General features: G+C 37.1%; 1 protein-coding gene across 1 annotated transcript; it reads right to left on the reverse strand.

The window, feature by feature from the left end:
- Window positions 1-966: 966 nt before the first annotated feature.
- Window positions 967-12,752, reverse strand: nr1d4a (nuclear receptor subfamily 1, group D, member 4a). The gene is made up of 8 exons (XM_073822717.1): window positions 12,725-12,752; window positions 9,996-10,295; window positions 9,760-9,848; window positions 9,510-9,654; window positions 6,004-6,578; window positions 4,356-4,541; window positions 3,905-4,115; window positions 967-2,215 (listed from the first exon to the last, which is right to left on the reverse strand). The coding sequence occupies exons 1-8, from the start codon at window positions 12,750-12,752 to the stop codon at window positions 2,019-2,021; spliced, it is 1,731 nt and encodes a 576-aa protein (XP_073678818.1). The 3' UTR covers window positions 967-2,018.
- Between the last annotated feature and the right edge of the window lie 6,915 nt (window positions 12,753-19,667).

Below are 19,667 nucleotides of genomic sequence, written 5' to 3' on the forward strand. Positions count from 1 at the left end.
AACTTGTTATTCATGAAAGAATCACAGGTTCCAAAAATAACTTGATATTATCCAACATTGAACATTCTAATAATAAATCGGCATATTAGAATGATTTCTGAAGGATCATGTGACACTTAAGACTGGAGTAACAGCTGATAAAAATTCAGCTTTTCATCACAGGAATAAATTCTATCTTAAAGTATGTTAAAAAAAACAAAACATTATTTTATATTGTAAAAACATTTTGCAATATTACAGTTTTTTTCTGTATTTTTAATCAAATAAATGCAACCTTGATGAGCATAAGAGACTTCTTTAAAGATTATTAAGTCTTACTGACCCCAAACTTTTGAACGGTAGTGTATATATATATATATATGTATATATAATTTTTATTTATTTATTATTATTATTATAGAAATTAACACTTTTATTTAGCAAGGATCCTTTATATTGATCAAAAGTGACGATAAGACATTTATAAATGTATACATTTATACAAAAGATTTCTATTTCAAATAAATGCTGTTCTTCTGAACTTAGTAATCAAAGAAACCTGAACAAATTCTACTTTGTTTTCAACATAATAATAATAATAATAATAATAAATGTTTTTCGAGCAGCAAATCAGAATATTAGAATGATTTCTGAATCGTGTCACTGTAAAGATGCTAAAAATTTAGCTTTGAAATTACAGAAATAAATAACATTTTAAAATATATTCAAATAGAAAACAGTTATTTTATATAGTAAAAATATTTCTGTACTTTAGGGATCAAATAAATGCAGACTTGGTAAGCAGAAGATCTTACTGTTCAAAAACTTTTGACAGGTAGTGTATATTATTAAAAATATATATTAAAAAAAGAGACAACATCGTAATAGATAATCTTGTATTTATATTGGTTCTACAGAAGAAAACTATTTACAAAATATACATTATCATATGAATGAATTACATTTATTTACCAGCCATAATAACATTCGAGCCCAAAGTGCCTTTTTGACATGCTTTGTGATCTTAGTAAAGGCTGTAAAGATACTGTGCTGGTGCCAGAAGTTCAGGGGCTCTTTCTCACGACACACAGATGAACAGTCCATCGCATACAAGGCACCAAACGCCCCGTTTCAGTCAAACACACCACTGCGTAACCCTCTTTCTCTGAACAGGCAGTTAAATCAGTGGAAATGTGCAATATTTACAGTAAGAAAACAGAAAACTACAAAACATAACATGCATAGGAGAGAATGCTGGTTTTGTATCCCTAGATTCATATATATTCATACAAGAGAATGTGTGGAAATATACTGTATTGACAATGATAATAAAAAGGCGAACAAATATAACAGTTTTATCTATTCTCAAAAGTGAAATGACATTTAAAACCTGTTTTTTAATTTTTAAAGAACTTAACGGTAACTACAGTTGTAGATACAGTAAATCTTGTGTAATTAAACGTTTCACACTAACACGGGTGACAAATCTTGTCTCAAACTGAAGTTTTAATGTGACGTAACTTTATAAGTGATATCAATGGCTTATGTACATGTATTTCAGTCCCTTTCTCGAACACACAGGCACATACACTCACACAATTGGCTTTAAATGGTCCCTAAATTACCTTTCTACTGTATACATGGTGTACTAAAAACTGTGCAGGCAGTACAGAGGAATGACCCGTTTTTGGTCTTCAAGAGTTCTGTGGTAAGCTTATTTATGATGATATGAACTGGCGCAGTGTTCCCTCGCATAAATATAATCAACGACGCTCTTGAGGCGAGCTGAACAGAAGGGCGATGCATGTATGAAGATGATCCGTGAAAGCTTAAATGGAAATATAGTCTTGTTTAGAGCTTGCTGAGAGCCATCTGTTCATTGTGTTTCTCATTAACACACATAATAACGAAAGGTTCCTATGGGAACATGTTCAACATCTCTTCCTCTAAATGAGCAGTCTCTCTCTTAAACAGGAAAGGTGTTCTCTGATTGGCCAGTGGTGGCCGTTGGTTGAGCTCCAGCTGCAGCAACTGATCGCTCAGGGATCGATACGGAAGGCTAGCAGCTTGTCGGAGTGAAGGTTGTTGAGGGTGCGCAGGTCTGGCAGGCGCAGGAGCAGTTTGGGGAAAAGAGAGTTGTCGTCAGGGCGGCGACGGGTGACTAAGGTGCGCAGCGCTCGGATGAGTCCTTCCTGTAACTGTTCCACAGCTACCATATCCGAAATGCCAGAGCAATCTGAGGATAAATAAAGAACAGTTTATTATTAAATAATCAACAGAAAAAAAGCAAATAAATATTATAAAAATAAATAAATAAATAAAACATTATATTATATGCAATATAATTTTTTTATTAATATTATTTTTTAACCATGATTTGTGGCATTAAAAAGGATTTTAGGTTTTTTGTGTTTTATGTTTGATTTAAAATAAAATTATTTTAACTAAAAAATATATATAATTTAATTACGTATATTATTAGAAATTGATTTAATTGATTATTTTTGTTATATTATACAATAATTTCGTGGCATTTAAAATGATCTATTTTAGTTTTCGGTGGTTGGTTGAGTTTTTTGTTTTATGTATCATTTTAAATTTTGTTTTAGTAATTTTGTGGCATTTCAAATTATTTATTTTAGTTTTTGCTGGTTGATTGAGCTTTTTGTGTTGTTTTATGTTTGATTTAAAATATTTTAATTTTAACAAAAAAAAAAAATGAAATGAAATAATATATTATTAGTAAATGGATTTAATACATTAATTTAATTTAGTATTTTTTTGTACATTATACATTTATAATTTTGTGGCATTTAAAATGATTTTAATTTTTTATTTTAGTTTCCAGTGGTTGATTGAGTTTTTAGTGTTTTATGTTTGATTTAAAAAAAAAATATTTTAAACAAAAAAAAATTAATTAAGTATATATTTTTGGTATATTGTACATTATAATTTTGTTGCATTTACAATGATTTATTTTGGTTGTAGTTGTGTTTTATGTTTGATTTAAAATCATTTTAAATTAAATAAAAAACATAAAAAAATTTAATTGAGTATATTATTAGTAAATTGATTTAATTTCGTATTTGTGGTGTTGGTTTATTTCTTTCTTTCTTTGTTCAATATTTGTAACCATAATTTGATTAGAGTGTTAAATGTCATCTTTTAGAAATTTCCCAAATTAATATCCACTTTTTATATTGCACATTATAATCTTGTGGCATTTAAAATGATTTATTTTGGTTCATTGAGTTTTTGTGTTTTATGTTTGATTTAAAATAATTTTATTTTAACAAAACAAAAAGAAAGTACTATATATTGTTAGTAAACAGATTTAATTTAGTATTTTTGGTGTGTGTATATTTGTTTGATTTAAAATAATAGAAATTTAACAATACAAATATATTTTTCATAATTTAATTGTTTACATTATTAGTAAATTAATTTCATTCAGTATTTTTGGTCCCAGTATTTGTTTGTATGTTTATTTATATTTTTTAACCATCATTTGATAAGAATGTTATCTTTTAGAAATTCCCAAAATGAATACCTTTTTTTTAATATTGTACATTATAATTTTGTGGCATTTAAAATTTTATGTTTTTATGTATATATAGATATAGATATAGATATAGATATATAGATACTGTGTATTATTAGTATAACTGATTTAATTGATTAGTATTTTTGGTCTCAGTGTTTGAAATTTGAAATAATTAAAAGTTATCAAACAGTTTTCTGCTACAACATAAAAAAGAATTATTCAGTTATTCAGTATCTGCCAGAATTTCAATATTACACGAATGAGAATCCCTATTATAAATAATTAACTCAATGTTAAGGATTATTAAGCATGAGCAATAATACCAGTAATGCACGCCTTAGCAAATAGCACTAATTAACTTGACTCCTGCGTTGCTCTCACCTGCAGAAACCAGTACCACAGCCATAAAGAGAGCCATCTCATCTGACTCCAGGCCCAGAGAGCTCAGCTTGGAACTGAACTCAAACATGGCGTCCAGCAAGGAGCCCATGCCCAGACCCCTAAGGGTGATCAGCGGGTACGTCTGCCCATTCAAGAAAGTCACTGTTCTTTCCTTGTGGTTGAACAGTGAGCAAAACCTCACCATAAGCACCTGCAAAATGACAACGAGATAAGATCAGCAAAAAAATTGACCCAGGTAATTTTGGAGGTTGACTTGTAACTTGACTTGTCAAACTTTGTCTTAACCAATTGCATGAGTTTGAATTAGAATGAATTGGGAAATCTGTTTGGTTTAGTGCTGCTAGTGGCCTAGAAATAACACACTTCAACTTTGGTAGTACAGAAAGGGAAGTAAACTTCAGGAGAAATATGAGGATTACGTAATCAGTACCTGGAAAGTGCCTGCTTTGAGCAACATGACTTGATCATGCTGGCAAAGCTCCTGGAAGCCCGGAATGCCCTTCGCGAACTCGACCACTTCGCGTACAGCCGGAGTGAAGCACTGTGAGAAAGACTCCCACACCTGCTGACTGGAGACGCCAGGTGCTGACACAGGACATGCGTTCAGTGGACAAGCCTATGATAGAGATGAAATATCATATTTTGATTAGCACGTATGCTTAACCCTCATGTTGTGTTTAATCCAATGTACTTAAAGGGACAGTTCACCCAAAAATGAAAATTCTGTCATTTGTTACTCACCCTCATGTCGTTCCAAACCCTTAAGACCTTTGTTCATCTTCAGAACACAAAATAAGATATTTTTGATGAAATCCGAGAACTTTCTGACCCTGCATAGAAAGCAATGCAACTGAGACATTCAAGGTCTAGAAAGGTACTAAGGACATCGTTGGTAGTTGCGTTGCTGTCCATGCAGGGTCAGAAAGCTCTAGGATTTCATCAAAAATATCTTAATTTGTTCTGAAGATAAATGAAGAGCTTACAAGTTTGCAATGACATGAGGGTAACTAATTAATGAGAATTTTCATTTTTGGGTGAACCACCTCTTCAAATTATCCCTATAAACATAGTATTGCCGCCGTAATGAAACACTCATATGACAAACTCATAAAAATACAGGTTTCAAAAGCAGGTTTTCACAGCAATGCCATAGAAAAATCATTTTAGGTTCAGTGAACAGTTCTTTAAAAGAACCATTTTTTTTCTTAAACATTATGATAATCTTAAAAAAACGTTTTCCACTGTTAGGAACCTTTTGTGCAGTTGTCCCTTCGCAAACAGCTTGATTGACAGGCGATCTGACCAATCATAACACTGAATCTGCCTTTTGTTCGACAAACAAATCAGACAAGAGAGTAGATTAACTTAACAATGAAGGATGAGCGCGATACACGGCTCGAAAGCAGCGGAGCTTTTTTTTATGCCACAGTCGCCCACTTCCGCTTCTTCTGGTCGTGTGTATATAGGAAAAAGCAGTGCTGTTTTATTATACTAGATACATTTAAGTGTGTTGAAAGTTCTGTTATGATGCTACTCTGCGTTCGTCACCTGTCTAATAAAATGCATAATTTATTAATTTTTGGAGTTTCCATGTTTTCTACAAAATAAAACCGGAAAATCAAGGGTGTATCAAGGCAGGTGACGCAATGACACAGTCATTACACTAGTTAAAATTGCTTATTTTATCTGGATTTAAACATTCTTCGAAACATTTGGGATAAGGTAAGTGCATAAGGCAGCAAAATATATTACACTGTTCTAGTGGTTTTTGGATATTTTAATAAAAAACCTTACGTATTGTGCCTTTAAAGAGCCTCAAGACAGTTTCATAGCAAAAGTAACCTGCTTTATCTTGTCCGTCAGCGTGTTGTCAGTTTCCTATGTTTCGCGATGTGTTTTTCACTGCGTGAGCACATGATGTGTAGTGTTAAAGTGGCACTGTTTGTAACTAAGGAGGGCAGGTTTTTGCAAAGGGTCAACTGAAACGTTCCGTGGATGTTAAAGTTTCTTAATGAAACCAAAGTTGCCATAAAAAAAACTTCATTTAAAGACTGTATATATTTCAAAATATTCCTCACCAGCACTTTGGAGCCAGCAGCCAACTTAAACGGACATGAGGCCTGGATTTGGGACTCGCTAGCGGCGTAGCTGTTGTAATTGGCCTGAGTAGGTTGTGATGGCGGGCTAACACCCGACTGGGGGTGATTTTGGCTGAACGAAGGAGCGTAGCTGTACCGATGATTGTCCATCAATGAGATTGGGCACTTGCTCTCGCTGGAAGAAACTGGGCAGCGAGACGGGGCCGAGAAGCTTTCGTGAGTAGTTGCGTGATACCCCACGAGAGGGTTCCCGTGACGATAGTTGCTGTCCTGAGAATGGTTGTTTTGAAAGTTGCTTGATCCACTGCTGGTGTTCATGTTGCCCACACGCTTGCCCAGGTGGTCCTGTGTGTTTGTGAAGATGTCCTGGTAGGCTCGGGATAAGGCACCAATAGACTCTTTGGATTGGTTCTCGCTGGGGCTGGAAGGAGGTTCACGTGGCGGGGAGGTTTCCATGCCCATGGAGGACGATTCATTGAGGCTGTTCATGTAGCTCTGCATCTCGTCCAAAAGCCGCTGCTTCTCTCGTTTTGGGATGCGACCGAAACGCACAGCTAGGGGGCAGAGAGAGAAACAATTGGTTTAAAGTCAAAAACTCTTAAGAAATTATCTTCTTTAACATCTCACAGAAGAAAATAATAATTCAGAAGAGCAATTGTTGATAGAATTTTCAATTGTGGGTGAAATATGTCTTTAAATTATGGTAAATTTTCATTTCATTTTGGCTTTTATTAATTTTAGCCAAAATAAATGACTGCCCTGTTGAAAAAAAAAAAACAGCATATGCTGGTTAGTTGTGTTTTGAAGCATGATAGCTTGTTTAACTGGTCTTTAGTTGGTCATGAGCTAGTTTAAAGTTGCTCAGGACCAGCTTAAACCAGCTCATAACCAACTAAGGACTAGCTTAAGCCAGGTCAAACAAGCTGCCATGCTTCAAAACATACCTAGCCAGCATATGCTGTTTTTTCAACAGGGTGGGGTGCCTTGACGACATTTAATCTAAAAATAAGTGTCAAAGTCAATGTTAAAAATACAAAGTGTTTTGAAACTACTTCATTTTCTATGTAAATCACTGACAAAAAGATCCTGCCTGATCAGTAATCAAAATGTCCATGACCCATTTCTTTTATAATAAAGCACATGGCGGCATCAGAAATAGCGTAGTGTGATAAAATAACTGAAATATTGTCTGAAAATTGCTTTGGAAGTGAAAAAGGCACAAAAATAGCACAGCTGCTGTGTAGGAGACAACTTGCTATCTAGTACCTTTGGTAACTGTGGTGTGAAATATTGATGATCATTAAATGCATCTCTGTTGTTTTTGATGCTTTCGCATCTTTTTACAAGCCCCTCACTCTTCTCTCCATCACCACCCCCTCCTCTAAGTGAATCTGTCAGCTGTTGAATCTAAAAATAACTTCAATGCTACCATATGTTGCCTCCCCCCACTCTTCATCTCTTTCTCCGTCACTACCTCCCCTTCCTCTCTTCATCCCTATGCTACTCTCACTCCTCTCTGAAGCTGTAAGTAGGGCAGTGGGTCAAGCAGAATGTGATGACAATGCCGCGGTAATTGGGAGAGAAACTAATAACTGTGGTAAGGAAAGGCGTGGAGAGGAGAGGAAGAGAAGAGAAGAGAAGAGAAGAGAAGAGAAGAGAAGAGAAGAGAAGAGAAGAGAAGAGAAGGAACACAATGTCATTTGGCAGATTGAGATGACAGTAGTCGTAAGGTTTTATGGTACATCCTGGGTTTACAGGATGAGAGCAAAGGGCGGAGATGTTCCATATATTATATATGTCTCGCAACACCTGCATCTGAGAATATGAGATAAGCAGATGGAGGGATTTTCTGTAACTAGCATGCAATGGTTCTTTGCGTTACCCTGCAGGATGGTGAACAATTTGCATTGGCAAAGTCCACTAACCCATCAGAATTATGTGCCATTCAGAACTTAACTGAAAATGGCTTTTAAATTGAAATAAATTTTTTGTATTTCAGCTCAGTTTGCACTGGTTAGCAAACAAGATCCATAATTGGACTTAGAATTTGTCAAAATGTACAAAAAAAAAGTTTAAATTTTTTTTTTTAAAAAGCAGTTTTGTGCTGAATTGCAAGATATAAAGCCGCAATTCTGAGAACATCGTTTTTTTTCCCTCAAAATTAGCAAAAAATAGTGAGTTTTTTAATTAATTCTGAAAAAAGACAGAATTGCGAGAAAATTAAGTTTAATGTAACAATTTCCTAGAATGCATTGCCAGTGTTAAGTTTCTTTCAACTGCAATTCGGTAAATTCCTATCATTTCAATTAAAATCCCAGTTCAACTTCCGTTGGGGTACGGCCGATTCAAATTCCAGTGCATCAGTTTTGAATTTCTCCTTAAACCCGATGAGTTCAAATTCTCATTATGAATCTGTCATCAAGACTATGGCGCTTCAACCTGTGCAAACAACATGACACAGATAGCTCCAGAGCGCTGCACTGATTACTAGTCTGCCAAATGGCATGTTCATAGCGGAAGTGAAACCATGCCGCCCCACGGTGTCAAACCAAACATCTGTTTGTATCGCACGACCAAAATTAAACTACAGACTGCAGCGAAGAGAAATGAAATCAGGGCGTCTACTTTATTGTGGTATTTGAGGCCGTTACATGAGGTTTTCCTGTTTGTGCAAGAGAGCCCGTCAGAGAAACAGGTTTCTAGGTTGTGGGCCCCAACAATCTCAGGAACCAGGGTTAAATGACTGTTTACCTCCCCCACTTTGTACCCAATAGACTCATTTCTGTTAGTGCCCTCTTAGAACAACATCCAGGGCAATATGCTACCATAGCCAACCTGACTTTCAAGCACATCCGCTGGTAACACCGTGTGAAATACTGCTGGGAAGTCTTAAACAGGTCACAATGTACAAGTGTCAGTTTGTTTTGCTAAATTTCCTCAAAAGTTTTATTGTTCATTTCACTATTCATCATAGGCAAACAAATGAGGCATTGTTCTTCTGAAGAGCTCAGATACCTGGCTTTTTCTGCCTCCCTTGCTTAATTTTTGCTGCAGCACAACATTAATTGCTGAGGATGTTATAAGGGCACAAGCGTGGTAATCAAGTTGCCCGTGTTCCAATTTCTCAAAATAATTCTTGTATTTGCTGCAGTTTTCCAGATGACAGATAGCTTCAGGGACTGCGTGACTCCATCCCTCATAAATCATTGTCTCTACGAGGGATTGGGAGGCAGAGCTTAGGGAACGTGCGAGGGGGAAGGGTAAACCGATGAAGAGAAGGAGGCGAGAAATAGAAGGGACCACAAAGGGCAGAAACGAGCGCACAGCCAAACTAAAAGAAACTTGCTCTCTTGAAAGTTACCAACAGTGCAAGACTAAAAGGGGAAAGTAGGTTGAGGGGGCGGGTTTGGTGCTTGGCCTGAAGAATGATATGAAGTACGACTTTTCACTATTTGTCATATGTCATAACCTCCTAAAAATCTTACCGTCACGGGACATGCCAACAGAGAGGCATTTTTTGAAACGGCAGTGTTGGCAACGGTTGCGGTTCATGCGCATTATCAGGCAGTTCTCGTTCTTCACGCACATCTTGTAGTTAATGTTCTGCTGAATGCTGCGGCGGAAGAAGCCCTGCAAAGAACACAATACATGCGATATGATAAACCACAAAGATATATCAGAAAAGACTGATGCATGCATGTTTGTTTGTCTTATCTGAGGCTCATTCTGTCTTACCTTGCAGCCTTCGCATGCATGGACACCATAGTGGAACCCTGATGCAATATCTCCACATACTTTACAAAGGAGCACCATCCCTCCAGTCTCTGCTCAGATAAAGATAGAAACACAAAGAGAATAGGGTCAGGACGTACAAAAACGCATGTCCTTAATATCGGGGACTCGTTATTCCTTTGTGAGAGAAGATGCTGACTTTGTGTGTTGCAGGTGTACTAAAAAGGGAACCCACTTACTGGTAAACGTGCCAGTGAATCCACAAGGCCTTTTAGCGGCGATGGGATGGGAGTAGCTGTGCGGGTTTGAACCTGCATTGGAGTTGTTGTAGACTTCAGGGAACTGAAATACCAGTTTTGGAGAAGGTGGCGTTCCCACACTCCCTTGCTGCTTAAGGGCCCCAATCTCAGTGAAGGTGACCTCCTCTGGGGAAGAGGGCTGGGAGTGGGAAGATGGAGATTGAGTTTGATAGCCGCTAGAGGGGCTTCCCGGGCTTGGACTGGCACTGCCATTGGTGCCAGCGTAGAGTATCACACTCCCTGTAAAAAATACAAAAGTATATGAAGACTTTGACTGGGAAAAACATAAAAATTAAACTTTTTGTTAGTTCATTTCATATCAATCACATACATTGTGTACATTATTTGCAAGTCTTTAAACCACCATTTTAACATGTTAAATCCATAGTCAAAAGTTAAGAGTTAGGATTAGTTAAGATTAATACGTCCCAGTTCAGTTGTACTGGTTTATTTGCAAATCAAATCTAATTTGCATTGTCATTAAACAATGCTAAATTAAATTTTCATATCTAGACCAAATGCCTTTTTGCAAATTTTAGTAAAATGTGATTTATTTAAACCGGCACGGTATCAGGTGATAAATATGCTTCCAGTATTCATAATTTCCTATTTGTATATTAAAGTAACCTCCTTGTTGCTCAACCATCAAATTCTAGGTTAACTACAAATGCCCTTCCTATCAGTTCTCAGATTTTCATGAAAGAGACCATAAGTACCACATTTTGCTTCTGTCAGTTTTAGGTTTACAACCAGGATTATGTCTTTCTACACCCTTCTTACTCAGCTAATATTTCCCTCTGATTTTAGGCATTAATTATGGTTAGGGTTAGGTTAAGGGGTAGGGATAGGGTTAGGTCTATGTTGTTGGACAGTAATGTTGATTTAGGATCAACAAAACATGTCAGACTTGGCAAAATCATGGCAACCTTTTTGATTGAATGAGTCAGATCGGCTGAATTTGGAGGTGCATTCTAGCATACTACTTACTATTTCAGCCATATACAGTTGAAGTCAATCTGCAAAATGTTAATTATTTTACCAAAATAAGAGGGGTCATAAAAAATGCATGTTATTTTTTTATTTAGTACTGACCTGAATAAGATATTTCACATAAAAGATGTTTACATATAGTCAACAAGAGAAAATAATAGTTGAATTTATAAAAATGAGTCTGTTCAAAAGTTTTCATACACTTGATTCTTAATACTGTGTTATGTTTTTCTTTAGTGATAGTTGTTCATGAGTTCCTTGTTTGTCCTGAACAGTTAAACTGCCTGCTGTTCTTCAGAAAAATCATTCAGGTCCCACAAATCATTTATTAGCATAGCATTTTTGTGTATTTGAATCTTTTCCAATAATGACTATAAGATCCATCTTTTCACACTGAGGACAACTGAGGGACTCATATGCAACTATTACAGAAGGTTCAAATGCTCACTGATGCTCCAGAAGGAAACACAATACATTGGTAACATGCATCAAGGTAACAACACAGTATTAATAATCAATTGTATGTAAACTCAATTTTATAAATTCGACTTATTTTCTCTTGTGGAATATATGTAAATGTCTTTTAGTGAAACATCTTATTCAGGTCAGTGCTAAATAATAAAAAATAACAGATATTTTGTATGATCTCTCTTATTTTGGTAAAATAATTACCATTTTGCAGATTCTGCGAGGTGTATGTAAACTTTTGACGTCAACTGCAAATAGATTGTAGAAACAGTAGGTGAAGTATGCTAATATGCTGTTCTCAATTCAGCCAGTGGGTTTTTAACTCGAGAAATGCTCGGACTGATTCAGTGAGAATCTACTTCACCGACTGTTCAAAAATATCCGGTTAAAAAACTGCAAACAATACCAGTTTGTTTACTACCTGGTTATTATGTGCGTAATATTTAATCGCTTGCAGCACCTTTCAAAGGGAGGTGATGCAATGATTTAACTGACTGGGACTGAGTAAGGTTTCCTCAGTCGGAACGATCTGACGAGCTAAAAATAATAACGCTACACAGCAACATATTGCGACGAATATCCCCATTTTAGTGAATTAACTCAAGGTGTTTTATACTGTTTAGTTTAATAGCCGCACGGTACTTCAAATGAAACCATCGGCTTGTTTTATTTCCATTCCCCCGCAGGTTTCTCTTTCTCTCCCTCTGGGTTTCTGCATCCTATCGCATCCTCTCCGGTCATGCGCTCAAGATGAGCTGAGACTAATGCTGCATCCCAATTCGCCTACTTATACTACGCCCTAAAAGTATGTACTCTTTTTGTGAAGAAAAAGTACATACTTTTGAGTATGTAGCAGAATAGTAGGCGAGCTTTGGGACATACTACTTCGTCATAACTGCTTCTTTAACGGACGCTCTGTTGCTTACCTGAATCCTGTCACTGTTTAAACTGCCCTGTCAATCATCACAGTTAACATTATCTACATTTCGTTTAATTTAATTTCCTGAGAGGCACGTTCTTTCAGGAGTCTTTCATGCCGAGAACTCTGCTCGTGTTTGCATAATTATGCATTTAAACGTTAATGACCAAACCTATCATTAAAAAAGTTCATAATGTTGTTGCACATGAAATATAACGAGGATAACATTTAAAATATATTTTTTTTATCAGGTTACACACTGATTATTTATCACTCAAACCCCTTTCTCTACCTGTCCGTTGTTCGCACATATCCTCCATTTTTGTAGTTTTTTAACACTTTTTATGCGTGTTTGTAGTTCTAATCGAATCCTCCTTCACCGCGCAATGTGTTGTGGGCAATATTAGCCGTTAGAGTATGCATTGATCCGCACTTCGAATTCTGAAGTGAAGTAGTAGACCATCCGGGAATCTTTGGAATACTTTTTTGAACATACTACGATTTGGGACATACTAATTCTATTTTCGAATACTATTTAGGACGGATAGTATGCGAATTGGGACGCAGCAACGGTCTCACGTGTTTGCTAGCTCTCCCGCCTCTTCTCTCCAATAATAGCCCTGGCATAGTGCCCCAGCCAAACTGCACAACACCTGACCGCCGCCTCACATGGATTCCTGACACCGTTCCTACCCAAACCAAATCCGCAGTCTCGTGTAAACAGCTGCAACAGTCGGGAGCATCAAAAACACACACGGGGGCGCGCGCCGAAGGTTTGCAGTGAAGGCTTTGCGATGATATTACGGTTCCCACACAGATGTATTTCCTGTGAGAGAGGGGCAACGAGGACTCACGTTTTGGTAGAATGTGCACCGTGGCTTTCGGTTTGACTTTTTAAACAACCCGAGGACATAGTCGGTCAAATCTGGGCCAAGAGAATGCGATTTAAAGCCGCAGTGGCTAACGTAAAGCATCTGGGGAATCACTTGCACCATGGTGTAATGCAGTAGCAGCTTTCAACAGACAAACTAGTTTACTAATAATGTTTTTAATAAGCAAAATAGCAATTTAATAGTATGAGAAGTTGTAGTATTACCAGTAATGTGCTCTGTGTGAACGCAGAATGAAGATTACCGGTATGAGCAGTTAAAACAGGCTGACTAATAAATTCCGCTTTGATCCAAATTGGCCAATCATAGCGTTCTTATGGAGATGACATGATTACAAGCTGTTTACAAAGCTCTGCTACTTTTTTAGTTTTTCTATGTAAATATGCGCTAGATGGACATCTTTGACCATTGCGCATCATCCAAAGTCCCTTTAAGGCAAGTCATGTCACTCGGCGACCATCTTTGAAACGCTACTCGGGCAGGCAAGTGCAGCTCCTATCTCTTTGAATGGGGAAACATCAAATTCTCCAAAACTGTTCGCCAAGCTTACGATTAAATTTCATATTTTAAATCTCCAAAGAAATCCTACAAGAACTGCCTTATAAATATGGTCCCTTGTGCTCCAATAGCGTGAAAAAACGCTTATTTTTCCGGCTAAATAAGCCACTGCGCATGCGCAGTACTGAGCACACGTCTCAGAGCGCCGACTGTTTCTATAGCAACCGGGACTTCTAACGGCAGCGGCAGTGACGCGCAGACTTTACTAATCGACGATTGGCTCTTTCACTAAGAAGGCGGGGCTTCGCGGCCATAATGAGCGTTGCATTTTTCCCCATTCAAAACTATACGAGTAACAAGTCTTGGGTATTCTATAGTCTTTGGCATCATCTCGCAGTTTTTCAACATGTCACACTCGAGACCCAGCCTTATTTTAATTTTATCAGGGCTGTGGTTCTGCAGTTGGATACAATTTAGTGTGTCTCATGCATATAAGAGCAAAAACGTGTTTTTTAATCACCCCCTTAAGGGCAATGCCAGTTATGCGACAAAACGGACGCACAATTCAGTTTGGCTGTGCTTGACATCACTTCATTCACTGGTGCTCCGTGTGAATGCACTGTTATGCCTGTCACTCAGACTTTAAATATGTTGTCAAATTAAAAGTGAAATTAAAGTGCTTCTACTCATGTGGGCGAATGAAAACAACGGCATTTTGATGCTGATGTGTGAATGGTCTTTTACTGGTAGGTCTGGTACTGGTACACTTAATGTACTAATACTGTATGTATCTTTAAGGTTCTAATATGAAACCTTTAGGGGTAATTAAAGTACAAAAGTGTATCATTTCAAAGAGTACCATCTCAATAACATCTCTTCTCACAGTGTAGTGTGAGTTATATGGCAAACTGTGTACTTGGGTTACCGATTTTCAATAACCTCTAACCCTAAATGCCCGAGCAAACACTACTAACAAATATATTGATTCACACTAACACAACCCTAAAGAGCATGGGATAGTTGACCTAAAATTACATTTTTGTGGACATTTAGTCAACCTTATTGCAAGTAAACATGAGTATCTTTCTTTTTTCAACAAAAAATGAGTTATCTATCACAATGTCCAAGTTGCTTTTCCCTGTATAATGAAAGTCAGTAATGCTTATGGCTGTTCCTGGTTTCCATCCACTTTCATTTCATTCCTGATTGTTAAATATCTCAAAAACAAATGTTGTTGTTTTTAGGTGAACTATGCTTTTATTACTGTACAGTGCTTATGAACAATGACAACAGGCTAAACATTTCCTTACTGTCCTTCAATCTGTGTTTTCTGTGTACACACAAATTGGAACCCTTTTGTGGTAAACAAGTTTAAACTACCAGCAAATATCTGCCTTACTCTTTTCCGTGTGTTTTCACATGCTGCACGCGGTATTTATTTAGCTCAAGTGCTTTTGAGATCCGGCCAGCGGCACGTGCAGCAGGACTTATTGTTGACATACTGTTGACATACTGCGGCGCAGGATTTTACAGCCTTGTGATAGTGAGCCCTACCTGAGTGTGTTACTCGGCCCTGCCCAGCTTACAAACCCCACCCACATACACAGAAATACTCACACCTGGACACACATGTGAGGCCACAAAGGTTAAAGAGACGAATGACATTGTGGATAACAGGACATGCCCGTTATTAAATCAAAGCGTAGTGGCTGGGGCGCAGCTGTTTTTAGCACCAGTTTCACATGATTGCAAACCAGTCTAAAGGGTTTAATTAGATATTAGTCTAAAATAAGTAGGTGTGATATTATTTTCTCTTTGACCTGCCCTTTAGGAAAATAACCAGTTATGAGGAACAATACAGCAAAGACAATAGTTTTTACAAGCTAAATGAGAAGCTGTTCACATGTCATCGCAAGCCGTTATAAATTAAGGTCAATGGAAACACCAGCATTAATTGAAGAATCAGCAGCTCTCTTTGTGAGCTTAGGCAACCCATGCAAACGCTAATCTGCTAGTGAGCAAAGGCAGGCATAGAAACGTGAGGACTTTGCAGGGACAATTATTCCCTCCTCCCTGGTCTCAAACACTGGCATGGTCTCCCTTCCTCCCTCCCTTGAGGAATTGCTAAAATACTCTACCTTGCATGACCGCTATGTCTTGTACATTTGCCTTAATATATGCCATCTTAACATTTCTGCATTTGTTTGAGTTAGGGATCTGATCATATACTTTCACTATTTAAAACTTGTTTTAGGACAAGCATGACTATTAAAGGAGATGTGATCACTTGTCTAGGAATTGTATTGATTAAATGGGTTAATAGAGACAGAACTGCCATTTGTAAACTGGGTCAAAATCAAATGTACCATTTAAGGCCAACACAGGGAAAGTTCATCCAAAAATTAAAATTACCCCATGATTTACTCACCCTCAAGCCATCAAGTATAAGACTTTTTTCATCTTTTTTCAGATGAATGTCCCGGCTCTCCCAAGTGTTATAATGGCAGTGAATGGATATTGAGATTTTGAAGCAAAGTGCATCCATATATCATAAAAAAGTACTCCATGTGCATCCAGGGGGTTAATAAAGGCCTTCTGAAGTGATCTTACGCTACGCATATGTTGTACATCATCTGCTGAAACACCATTTTCTCGTGAATGTGTCTTCAACAAGTTTTAAATATGGATATTTTTCTTACACAAATGCATTAATTCACTTCAGAAAGCCTTTATTAACCCCCGGAGCTGTGTGGAGTAATTTTAGGATGGATGGATGGATGCACTTTATTGGACTTCAAAATCTCAACACCAATTCACTGCCATTATAAAGCTTGAAAGAGCCAGGGCAACTTTGATTGTATACGACCTAGGATGGTTTGAGGGTGAGTAAATCATAAAGTAATTTTCAATTTTGGGTTAACTATTCCTTTAAGTATAACTCTCTTTCTAGAGAGTTTTCACTATTGAAGCTTTTGAAAGCTTTTTTGAAAGCTGCTTTCAATATTCAAATGGATGTAGAAAAAGGTTTTTGTATCACTTGATACAAAATAAATATTTTTTATAATGTTTAATATTGGCTTTAGTAGTAATGCTTAGCATTTTCCACACACTGTATTGATACTTGCTAACATATTGCTCAAATAACTCATGTTTTGAGGTCCTAGGTATACAAAATGTTTTAAAAAAAATCATAATCTGCCTTGAAAATCTCTGAGAGCATTCACCAAAAGTACATGTGGATAGGGCATTTCGTACAATGCCGAATGTTCTCATGCTGTCATGAAGCTGTTTATGCGAACCGCTCCAAAGAAAAAGTTGCATGAGGCGGGAAACGTGATGAGGCGCTACACTGACTGCATGAAATCGCTGACCCACTGACCAACCTCCCCCTTTCCAACGTACAATCTGCATCAAAACATAGAATCACTGAAAGAAGCAGTGAGGGCGGGGGCGTGGAAATCACGCGCCGCACGCGGCTGAGAGAGCGCATGCACGTGAGGACGATTGCAGGCGCGAGAGATACGCGCGCACTGCGCTTCCACAAGCAAATCTGAAAGCCTCGCTCCTCTCATACAATCAGAAAACGCTATATAACAGAGCAAGTGGCTAAATAGAATGGTAGGGGGTGGGTGGATGGTCTGTTACCCTGCATAAATCGCTTCTAGAGTTTCTCATTCACCTAGTATGAACTGAGTACAGACTTGTGTGATGTACATTTAAACTGTTGGAACGGTTCCAGAGTTCTATAAACGCAACAGCGTTTGTTTTTCCCGCAAAATAAAAATAAAGTTAACCACATCCACCTTATTTTTCCCGTAAGAAAGACCATTTGTAAATTCAATGTGTCCGGCTTCCGGTGTTATTAGCCTTCAGCTATTTTAAGCTGAAAGTTAAAAAAAAAACAGCTTGTTTTGCTGCTTGATATTGCAAACTGGTGTTTCTTACCACATTATTTTAATGTGTTATCTTACTTATGAACACAGTTTTACCATTGTTATTCTTCTCATTATTCCCTGAAACAGTGTCACACATTCACAGAAAACGGCTTACTTCTGCGTTGAATGAAATAAAATAATTCAAGGTCCTGTTTTTCCACAATAGCCACATGTTCAACACAGGTTTCATAAGGGGTTTTCTAAGGCATGTGAAGTCAGTAGGTTAGTAAACCAAACCATAATTGCCATAGTTTTGCATAAGGGACAAAAATATAAAACTAGAGTAGTGCTTCTGAAGATGGAAGTTGATTCTATTGTTATCTAAACTGAACCTTAAAATGACTAACGTAACTAATGTAACCATTTTATGAAGATTTTTTGGGTATAATATGTCAGTTTACTTTATTTTGCTATCCTCACATAAATGAACTATATATACTATGTTATATACTATAAAAACTATATTTTTTCTATAAAGTTTGTTTACGCTTTTACTCGCAGCTTGGTGTGAACAGTGTTTCTTTATGGTATCTAACATCATATTGGTTATTGGACATAACATAATAACAATTTCTCCTATCATTTAAAATTGATATGGTTGCATTACTAGAAGTCCATGTGGGCTGGATCCAAAGTCACATATTTGAGTTGTAGTATGTTTACTTGTTAAAATTCCACTTCCTTCTTTCCTGTTGTCTACATCTTAAAGGTCATGTGTTCAGATGTTATTATTTTCCTGTCTGTAATGAATTTACGCACATGTTATTGTGCCTCGTATTTGTTTTACATGCTTTCAAGGCTTTCTGTCAAACACACATTGTTGAGAGGGTGCGCCAGGCACGAGACATTGTTTCCATCACCTGTTCCGGAACGTGACTGCAGCTTTTGTAAATGAATCAGCCGTCAATTAACATTGAAGTGGACTTGGTTGACTGAGCCAGCATGTAATTGGCCCTTGGCTAACCTTGGTAATGAACCACTAACTAAATCAGCTTAGTCGGTTAACCTCCTTGGATTGAAGGCTAGTGCATATTTGAGTAACTCAAGTTAAATTATAACAAATTTCATGAAATAAATTTAAAAAACTAAAGCAAGGTTTAGTGCATTAGCACCAATGTCCCTTACTAACTTTCCTTGAGTGTTGGTAGGACACTCTGTGATGTTTCTTGTTTTTCCTGTTTTTTATTATGAAGTTTGCTTTGAATATCTCATGTGATTTAATGACCATAATCTAGTTTACACTAGTAAAGTGTGCTGATATGTCAGAGCCAAGTTTGACAGCGCACTTATCTCAAGCTTGGATCATCTACATACACGTGAGTTTGTTTTCATGGCTATAGCAGGAAGTTGTTCGCACGCGCGTGGTTTCTAGGCAGATTCCGTGAAAGCAATCACACAGCGTTTATATGACAGCAGAAACTCTAAGTATGGTAACGTTTATCACCATCATTTATGTGATTCACACAATGGACTAGACCAATACTATATTTAGATGCACTTTGTAGTCTTTATGCCGCACTGATGATGAGTCTGCCTAGCGCAATCATCAAAGCATGCCAATGCCTTCATGACACCTGCTTAGATCATTACAGCAAACCAGTGTGCATCATGAAATTCACATCTTTGTCATGAGTATAGTTCACATGCAACTTGCAGTTTTTAGAATGCCTGGAGTATATTAGAGTAATTAAAGATTTAGAGCCATATGGATTGCACTTCTAAACACAGTCTCATCAGATAACACAAAACACGGCATGGAAATATGCTTATGATCTCAGCATTTGTATAAAATGCACAGTGAAGTAATCATAATTAATATGAAACCTGCCCCAAACTCCAAAGCTTTTAGAATGAGCATGTCTAGTATCACTAATTAAATTATGCATTTAAACACCATTTAATCAGAAAACAC

Source organism: Garra rufa, chromosome 18 (genome assembly GCF_049309525.1).
Source record: "Garra rufa chromosome 18, GarRuf1.0, whole genome shotgun sequence".
NCBI lineage: Eukaryota > Metazoa > Chordata > Actinopteri > Cypriniformes > Cyprinidae > Garra > Garra rufa.

Bases quoted from the DNA above. Each gene is read 5' to 3' on its own strand.
- nr1d4a (XM_073822717.1), bottom strand. From the start codon at position 12,752: ATGGAGGATATGTGCGAACAACGGACAG. The intron at 10,296-12,724 runs GTAGAGAAAGGG...TATTTTTTACAG, and splicing joins TATGTGCGAACAACGGACAG to GGAGTGTGATACTCTACGCT. The intron at 9,655-9,759 runs GTAAGACAGAAT...TGTTCTTTGCAG, and splicing joins ATGCATGCGAAGGCTGCAAG to GGCTTCTTCCGCCGCAGCAT.